The sequence below is a fragment of the Penaeus monodon genome, chromosome 16, assembly GCF_015228065.2.
Source record: "Penaeus monodon isolate SGIC_2016 chromosome 16, NSTDA_Pmon_1, whole genome shotgun sequence".
Lineage (NCBI taxonomy): Eukaryota > Metazoa > Arthropoda > Malacostraca > Decapoda > Penaeidae > Penaeus > Penaeus monodon.
The window spans coordinates 17180480-17190479 of record NC_051401.1 but is presented as its reverse complement, the minus strand read 5'-3'; the positions used below and the strand labels follow the sequence as shown (position 1 = coordinate 17190479).

At 35.2% G+C, this 10000-nt stretch overlaps 1 protein-coding gene across 1 annotated transcript; it reads right to left on the bottom strand.

Moving 5' to 3' along the window:
* Window positions 1-1530: 1530 nt before the first annotated feature.
* LOC119582587 (caseinolytic peptidase B protein homolog) lies at window positions 1531-8651 on the bottom strand. Its single transcript, XM_037930955.1, has 7 exons — window positions 8135-8651; window positions 6877-7035; window positions 5651-6409; window positions 5356-5510; window positions 3593-3746; window positions 3195-3299; window positions 1531-2108 (listed from the first exon to the last, which is right to left on the bottom strand). The coding sequence occupies exons 1-7, from the start codon at window positions 8543-8545 to the stop codon at window positions 1881-1883; spliced, it is 1971 nt and encodes a 656-aa protein (XP_037786883.1). The 5' UTR covers window positions 8546-8651; the 3' UTR covers window positions 1531-1880.
* Between the last annotated feature and the right edge of the window lie 1349 nt (window positions 8652-10000).

Sequence of the window (10000 nt, the reverse complement as noted above, 5' to 3'; positions counted from 1 at the left end):
GGAGGGGGCATCGCGGGGAGAGGGTGGCGATGCTGGAAGGGGCACTGGGTAAAGGTGTAGGGGGGGGGTGTATGCGTGTTCATTATTTTTCGGGGTGGAGGTATAAGGCGTTCTTACAGGAGGATGGGATGCGAAGGAAAGGGTTGGTAAGTTGACTAGTGGGGGGGTGAGGGCGGGTTTGGAGGGAGGGGTGTGAATCTGTTTGTGACCGATGCCTCCTCTACGCATTTCTGCTTCTGAGTAGACATCTTGTATTGGCCAATCTATTTGTTGATGGTAGACATTCCAATCAGCTAGTCTATCTCGCTTTCACGATATCTTGATTGCTGGTTCGTGGTGTGTCTGGGTCCCTTGATGGCTTTGTGGAAAAACTTTCCAAAGGGTGTAGAAATACCTGATTTTTTGGGTGGTGACCAATCTGTAGGTGAAATGTTTGTTGTTGTTGCAAACAATAAATTTTTATTGTTCAAACATTGGTCAATCATAGCAGACACGATAATCAGTATCATCTTTTATTGTCACATGTCGTGTTCCTTGGTTTTCTAGTTTAATAAATCTAAAAAGCTATTATGAGCATGATTAATCTACTCAGGGTTGTACATTTTTTTTTTATGTGGTCGCACAAGACCATCCTTGCCCATGCTCTCTTTGTTGCAATGAAGCAGAGGATGGTGTTCAACTCTATAGTTATGCGGCACATCTGATGAACTGCTTTTCAGTTTATATTGTAATCACTATTTTCACTGCTGTCTGCAGTGTCACCACTATATTCACTGGTTGTATTATTATCAGTGTCAGGTTTGAAAGTGATATCAATATTGTAAAAAAAAAACTTTACCCTAGACAGAACGGCAGCATTGACCCCAGTTGTCAAAGGGGTGCCCATCATTGTGGAGTGGGGTGAGGGCAACTTTGACCCATGCTGCCGAGAGCCTTGTTTCCTAGGGCATAGGTCCCCTTACCTTGGGGAGGGGGCATGATACCCTGGGCCGAGGGTCCCCGTTCACTCTGGGGATGAGAGCTCAAGCTAGCTGCCCAAGGAACCACCAGCAAAGTCTCATGGCCAGAGAGAGAGAGAGAGAGGGAGAGAGAGACAGAGAGAGATAAAGAGAGATAAAGAGAGATAGAGAGAGATAGAGAGAGATAGAGAGAGATAGAGATAGAGATAGAGATAGAGAGAGGAGAGAGAGAGAAGTGAGAGGAGAGAGAGAGAGAAGAGAGGAGAGAGAGAGAGATAATGAGAGAGAGAGAGAGATGAAGATAGAGAGAGGAAGAGAGAGAGAGAAAGAGAGAGAGAGAGAGAGAGAGAGAGAGAGAGAGAGAGAGAGAGGAGGGAGAGAGAGAGAGAGAGAGAGAGAGAGAGAGAGAGAGAGAGAGAGAGAGAGAGAGAGAGAGAGAGAGAGAGAGAGAGAGAGAGAGAGAGAGAGAATGAAAAACTCTCAAGAGCTAATTCATTCCCACAGCCAAATGCTTATATTCTTATAAAGATTTAAATTCAACTAAAGTTCTGAGGTAGGATTAAAACTGAAATGTACATTCACATCATTTTCATTTACAGTAAATGCACATACACATTACTTGTTTGCTAACATTCTTATTGATCAATATTTTCCTTTTTCTATTTACAGTATACACAATAAAAACCCGTAAATATTTACATAATACATTAGTATTTACAATCCTCTTGAAAAAAAAAACTTCTATCAATCTAATAAATTACTAAATGCATGACATGGAAATCAATTTCATTCTCAATATAGTTTTTAGTGCCAGAAGAAAAGTTTCTAGTGGATTTATTTGGAGTATATATAGCTTTAGCAATATCAGATATATAAGAAAATTTAACACAATTTTTTCCTTAGCACTATGACTTCCTAATGTTACTTCTCTTTATCCTGTGCTTTCAAAGCCGAGTTCGGGTCTACTTCTGTGAAACTGTCTGCATCTTTCGATCTAACACGTATTTTGATGGGTGCTGGAGAATCCTGTAGCTTGGCTTTTTCTTCTTCGGTGGAAGGAATATCTGTGTAGATGTACACTGTGCACCCAGGTGTCACAAGACCACTTTCATAGGCTAGGGCGAGCTGATTAACCAGGCGACGTTCAACCTGCAATAAAGCACAAACACAAAAGATTTTACTGCTTGTGCGGCTCTGACCTTTTTTGAGGTATTATAAGTTAATGATTTTAATGAAATTAACAAAATAATTCATCCAGGCTAATTAAGATGTCCTAAATCTAATATACAGCACATCATAGTTTCCATTCAAATACTCAAAGGTACCTGGTAATAATAATAATGGTTAATGTTTACAAAGCAAAATAAATGTCATATAGCACTACAGAAGGTGTAGTAGTGAAAAGGGTAAGTTAGTTGATGATTAAAAGTGATACACGTCAAAAGTTGCAAAGCAGTTCGGGATAGCAAGGCACTGAAAGGGGCAGGGAGGGTAAAGAGGGTGAGTAAAAGGGGAAAGGTAGGGATTTACAAGGGTGATTAGATCAAAGTTGTCAAAAGAAGAAGTGCAGGATTCTGCAAGGATGTCCATACTGTTAGGTAGGGATTAGCAAAAGGAGAAAAGGGGTTTAAGGGCGATTAGATCACAGTTTCAGGAAAAATGTCAGGAGGGAAAAAATCCAGAGATAGGGATTATTATGATAATAATAATAAAAAATATCTTCAGAAATAAAATGTTTATAAAATTAACTAATGATTTTTTTCTGTTTACCATCAGTAAACACTAGAATTGAACATTCTGCAAAAGAAATTGCTGAACATAAATCTTATATATACATAGTAAATCTAAAATCAGATATATAAAAGTTTCAAAATAGTTTTAGAGTAGAAATAAAAGCAAAACTCGCTGCAAACACTTTACTGCACAAAAAGTAAACCTGGGATTACATAAATAATTGTGCAATACTAAAAAAGACTTTCTTCTTTTGTAATGTGACAAAAGAGTCCAAAGGTAATTTGCATTATAATATTACTAAGAGCAAAAGAGGTATCTTACATGAAAGCTGTTGCCATGAATCTTAAATTTACTAAGATATTATATATGGTGACAACCAGATTTCCTTTATCTGATCAAAAACTTCTGAAGTTGCCTTTACAAAACATAGGTAAGCAGCATACCTATGAGGTCATTATCACCCACAAATTGTACGACCATGGCAAATATTTTTCTACTAACCTCATGTTTAATAGAACGTGCCCCATAGTAAACATTATAGCCATCAGCCAAGACATCTAAAACCATGGGATCCCACTTCATCTCAATGCTATGCTTCTCACGAGCCTGTAAGAAAATTACCTCTTTAGTGCCTACAATCTTCAGCTTCCAAAGAGATGATATAAAAAGCTGTATGAAGGACCTCATTATATAAACTAATAACTATCTATTAGTATGTTCAAAACTGCTGTAACTTAATCAAATTTAAGTTACACATGATGAAGCAAGGTGCAGAGAAAAAATGGAAGGCAAAGAACAGTCATGATGGAATCTATACTTTTACATTCTCTATTTCAATTTTGTTCATTACCTTAAAATTCACAAGAAAAGGGGAAGAACTAAGGGGAAGAACTGCATACCTGTTTGACCCATTTTTCAAGTTCCATCCTCACAAGCTTCAAAAGTTCTGATCTTGAAAATGGCAAGAAATAAACTATTTCATTTATTCTCCCCAGAAACTCATCTCTCTGGAAATGACTCTTCAAAATAGGACGAACAATCTTCTCTTTGAACCTGCAATGAAATTTTGATAGTTTACATATATTTATATAAGTATATAGGTATATGCAGGGTTGGTGCAATTCATATCAAATGTTTCAATTACATGATTTAAAACAATTTAAATAAGAGTAAAAAAATCCTGGTTGAAATCAGTTCATTTTTAAAGCAAAATGCATTTTTTTTCCATTTCAATTTAGAATAGATATTCTTGAATATATTCTTACTACCACAGTTTTGTGTGTTTGTGTGAGTGTGGGTGGGTGTAGGTGAGGGTGTTAAGAGCATATTGGTTATGTGTGGTTGGACGTGAGTATGAGTGGATACATATATGTATAATAAAAGTAAATATACACCAATTCTTAAGAATGTAGTATCCAGTCCTGTGTTAGAATAAGCAATTGCAATCTATCCACTAAATACTGTATATGCATACTCAAAAAGAAAGAAATAATATATATAATATAATATAATAATATATATAATATATATATAAAATATATATATATAATATTATATATATATATATATATAATAATTATATATATTATATATATATATATATATATGATATATATATATAGTATATATATGTTATATATATATATATATATGTTTATATATATATGTATTATATATATATATATATATATATATATATATTATATATATATATATATAATATATAGTATATATATAGTTATATTGATATGTTGTGTGTGTGTGTGTGTGTGTGTGTGTGTGTGTGTGTGTGTGTGTGTGTGTGTGTGTGTAAGCCTCATACTCAGTTCAACCTGGAGATATAGGAGGCCACACAACCCCTTCTGTTAATGCCACAGACAAACAACATGTTCTTGTAGTGCTTTTCCTCCCTTAGTGTCTAACCCCTAAGCTGATACTTTCTTCACAGTAAGATAACCTATAATGCCTTTAACTCCACACTTATTTTAATTTACAGATATTTCTCAATACAGTTGGAAATGTGCCTGTGAAAAAAAATATATAAGACAAGGAGAGGAGAATAACTATAAGCAGAAAGACTGCAAACCCTTTTTTTCCACAGAAATAAAAAATCTGATGATAACTTAAACTTTCCAATCACATATACCTAGATTAAGGTGATTATTGGTGCATATGTAAACTTCAGAAAAATTAAATACTGTAACTTAAATTGTGAGATGAATATTATTATTGATTATCAAACATGACACAACCCTGCAAGCTAGACTGCTATCCTTCTTTCAAGTGAAATATACAATCCAAATATAACTCAAGCTTTTCTAATTTCATATACTTATATCAGTGTAATCAATGGTGTTTATAAAATATATTATGAATTTAAGAAAACAGTAAACTTATGAAGCAAAGACTATTACTGAAGAATGTGTCACATATCATTATTAATCAACAACTGTGATACAGCCCTGTCAGATGAATGAATCAACTTTAGGAGGGGGTGGGGCCTATGACAATATCCATATATTGGACAAATCCAGATATTGTCAAAACTACTCATTATATAAATCTTAACTGCTTATTAACTTCATCATATGATATCAAAGAGAAAGGTGATGGCTTTGGCCATCATCTTTATAGGTTAAACAATAAAGAAAAGATTTCTCACCTCCGTGATACAGTGATAGTCTCAGTAATTTCAAGATCTTCAGGTTGTCCTTCATATCTAGTCTTGCTGATTTTATCAGCTTCTTCTCTTAGCTGTATTCCATATTCAGCAATCTCATCACTTGCAAGGTTTGATGTCATGATGAAGATTGCATCCTGCAAAGAAAATACATTACTGAAAATCATGTAACTCATCTAAAGTAGTTACTCAACTTTTACAAATGACTTTCATAAATATTAATATGTTCAGTAACTAATATAATAATATCTAACAAAAAATTTCATTGTTTTGTTACCTTACACTCAATAGTCTTTCCTTTTCCATCTGTTAGTCTGCCTTCATCGAACAGCTGCAGCAGAATGGTAAGAACGTCAGGATGTGCCTTTTCTACTTCATCAAATAAAACCACAGCATTGGGGCACTCTCTCAGCTTCTTGGTTAGCTGCCCTCCATCATCATGCCCAACATATCCAGGGGGTGAACCAATGAACTTGGCCACTTCATGCCTCTGCTGGTACTCTGACATGTCAATGCGAATGAAAGATGACTTCTTTCCCTTGTGTAGATATTCAGCCACCTGCTTGGCCAGCTCTGTCTTACCTATTCCTGAGGAACCAAGGAAGAGGAACACAAGCGGATGTTCTTCATCGTACCAACCATTTTCTTTCCTCCTTATAGCTCCTGCAACCGTTGCTATGGCTCCCTCTTGGCCAATTATTCTCTGTTTGATTCTTTGTTCAAGGGGGAATTTCCTTCGTTCTTCCATTTCTTCCTTTTTTTGCTTGGCAATGTATTTTTCAGAATGCCTCTGCATCATTGTCCTCATTCCAATATCTCTTGAGTAATCTTCTGGTTTGAAACGATATTCATTTTCAAGCATTGGGTTTGCACCAGCATCTAGTAATATCTGAATACTCTCTGGGTCATTGGCAAGTACAGCATAGTGAAGAGCCGTACACCCACGGAACATACGACTATGGTTGAACAATGTACAAAACTCACCCTCTCTTATCGCTTCAACACTTACAGGTGATGTTCTGTTTTCACGTGCAACCTGAAAAAGGAAACCAGAGTTATTAAAGTAACTCATAATGAATAATGTGACAATGATTAAAATCACAAATCTTAATTCTACAGCTAAATTCTGTTATCTTTTTGCATATGTATATTATTGTTACAATGAATCTACTTCATTTGTAGCTCTTCTTTGCCCCATTTTTAAAGACCAGTGATAAAGTTCTCAATGAACATTATTTGTAATTTTTACACCTGAAATATTACAATATTTACTTTCCTAATTTAAGGCAAAGTTACCATATTAATCTTAAAAAAAACACCATAAATTTCAAAATTCTTCAAGAAAAAAACAAAAATAACTTTAATAATAATAGTAAAAAAAATCAAAGTGAAATTTATTTTAATTCTTAATTAATCTTCCAATAGCTATCTTACATAGTAAATCACCATCAACAAAACTTATATCTATTTATTACAAATCAACATATTCTTATCGTACTCTACCTGATATATATTTGAAAAAGTGTCTGCCATGTTTGGATCTGCCCCATTTTTAAGTAAGAATCTCACAGCTTCTGGACGACTATTAGCAGCGGCTGAATGAATTGCTGTCCAACCATATGGGTGACGACAATTTACATCCACACCTTTCTTTAGGTATTCCTTGAAAAGGGTGAAGAAAACAAATTATAGACACACACACTATATCTAACAGCTTTTATGTGTGTACATATTAAGCCTGAGAAAATTTAATTTCCTTTGCAATAAATAAAGGACATATCTGGAAAAAATAACAATTATCTGCACATAATTGCCATCACACATATATTGGTGAAGCATAAAAGGTAAGTGCATATCACCCTCAGAACTTCAAAAAAAGCTGTTTTAATGAATACTTCAAACTGGAATTACAATAATTCTTTCAGCCATCCATACTCATAAATATATATAACTCAAGTAATAGTGTTAATCCTTTGTTCCTTTCTTCCAAAGAAGTTTAAAGGTAGAAAAATCTGAGTCTTACTATATCTACTTGTTTGAATACATGTGGATCTGGATTCCTATTGAACAAATTCATAATTCATAATTCAATCTTATTATAATCACAGGCACATTATACAGAAACATAATGGACAGTATCAGTAATACAGCATTAATGTATAAAATATATGGACAAGACATCAGTGAAGAAGGATCACAGATTTTTTTTTATAAATCACCAAATGGGAATGATATTGGAACAAATTCTAATAGCTGAAGAGACTGAAAGACAACAATAAAATCAAAAAATAAAAAAGGAATTAAGAAAATTATTTTAAATATATAAGAATTTGTACTACAGTTCCATCAAACTCCTGTATTAACTAAATTAATCTTAGTGTGTTTATGAGAGACAGAGGGTGCACAGTATCTAATGTCATCCATAGAAAACAAAGTAATGAATTTTAGTGTGTTGTCTCAGTTTTATTTAGACCAATAACTAAAAATTTATAGTGATGGTCTCTACTGAAGAAGAGAGAGCCTGAATCCTATGACAAATCTGAAGCAGGTGACTCAAAAGCCAAATGCATGTGCAGTGTCATTATTCTTGTGACCTTTCATGAACAATATCATGTAATCTTCTGACTGTCCTTATAATATCATAGTTATAGCACAAATTTCGCATATCGGTATCTATTCACAGATACCGACAGTGATGATGCAGGTCACACCCTGGTCCCTGGAATGGTTAGGAAGACGGAATAATCATGTGACATATTACCTCCATCCTAGGAATATTCCCAACCATTGCAGCCAGGAGGAACTCGCGTTCATTAACGTTCTTCTCTCTGTTCATGTCCCAGCAGAAGGCTGTGACGAGTCCTAGCGTGGCCGGCAGTGGGGCGTCCATTCCTCGGGATTTCCATCTTGATCTCCAGTGACCTTTACCCTCGTGTCTACTCCGCTGAAAAGCTTGCCAGCACATTACGCTTAAGGGCACTTCCTTTAATTCCAGGACATGATTCGTAGTTCTTGTGGATGGGAAGAGCAAGTTCCTCCTCGGGATGAAAGACCTGGAACATTGCATAATTTCTGGCCTCGCTAAGTGGAAAGACTGGATATTTTTCGTGCATTGTTTGCTTTGAAATGAGATCGCGCCTCTCAAGTACACAAAGAGTTTTAATTTTCTCATGTTGCCACTTCCTGCAATGCTATATTGGTGCTGAATACAAGGAGAACTGTGGACAGCCTTGAGGGCCTGCCACTCGAACTGAGCACAGGTCGCCGGAGAGGAAATGCTAAAGATGAGAATTATATTTGACACTTTATTTAGCCTTTAAAACAATAGTTTGGCCTTAAGTATACAAGATCAAATACAATTAATTTTATTTTTCATCGAATATATACTCTTATAGGATTATAATTTAGTTTTGTTTCTATTATTTTCTTACTGTATTCATCTTATGGTTTATTTACTTCGTAACAGATTATTAAAGACAGGTTACATAGTAGTTTCTTTGAATTACATAATTCACTAAGTTTATGTTTACAATCAATGATTACGAAGAATAAATTTTATTCATTATATAGTGTTATTAACTAACACTTAGTTTTGAAATATGTAAAAATATTTTTGGAAATCAAAAGGTAGGCAACTCAGCCTTGATTGCGTCATCTCCTGAGCGTCTAGACTTCGAAAGAAAAACTCTCTTAAATTAGATCTTTTTGTTAAGGTTAGTATATATATGCATATATGTGTGTGTGTGTGTGTGTGTGTGTGTGTGTGTGTGTGTGTGTGTGTGTGTGTGTGTGTGTGTGTGTGTGTGTGTGTGTGTGTGTGTGTGTGTGTGTGTGTGTGTGTGTGTGTGTGTGTGTGTGTGGATGGGTGGGTGTGGGTGTGTTTATATATGTATATACATATGAAATGTATATAAATATATACATGTGATGGCGTAAATTTCGTTACGCCATCTTGTCACTAGTTTGGCCCTTAGTCTCTTTATATTATCTATAACACAGTCTGTTAATTCATCCATCTGTTGTCCTGACTCCGATGTATATGACCTGCCCATTGCCATTTTTTTCTTTTTGATGCTCACAAGTATATCTACTACTTTTGTCCGTTCCCTGATCCACGTCGCCCTCATCCCATCTCTTAGGTTAATTCCCAGCATCAATCTCTCCATCCCTCTCTGAGCACTTATAGGTTTCCTTTCCAGTAATTGGTTGTAGTCCATGTTTCTGATCCATAGGTCATAACTGGTAGGACGCATTGATTAAAGATATTTCTTTTTAAACATAATGGCAAGGAGCTTCTTAGTATGCTACTGTGTCTGCCGAAGGCGCTCCAGCCTAGACTAATGCGTCGCTTCATTTCCTCTTCGCTAGATGTGTTTGTCTCTAGGAGTTGCCCTAGGTATATATTCTTGTCCACTACCTCTAGCGCTTCGCCTTGTACATGTATTTGTTCAAAATTAACTCTACTGCTGAACATGATCTTAGTCTTTTTCTTGTTCATCCTGAGTCCGATTTTTAGGCTTTCTCTATTCAGATCATTTATTAGTTGTTGTATTTCTTTTGCAGAATCATTGAAGAGAATAATATCATCTGCAAATCTTAGATTGTTAGGTATTCGTCTCCTATTTTG

What these genes read in the sequence shown, in the direction of transcription:
- LOC119582587 (XM_037930955.1), bottom strand. Translation starts at nt 8,545, where the DNA reads ATGAGAAAATTAAAACTCTTTGTGTACTTGAGAGGCGCGATCTCATTT. An exon ending in GGAATATTCCTAGGATGGAG is followed by an intron (nt 7,036 to 8,134) that starts GTAATATGTCAC and finishes ACCCTTTTCAAG; the next exon opens with GAATACCTAAAGAAAGGTGT. An exon ending in TTGAAAAATGGGTCAAACAG is followed by an intron (nt 3,300 to 3,592) that starts GTATGCAGTTCT and finishes ATTTTCTTACAG; the next exon opens with GCTCGTGAGAAGCATAGCAT.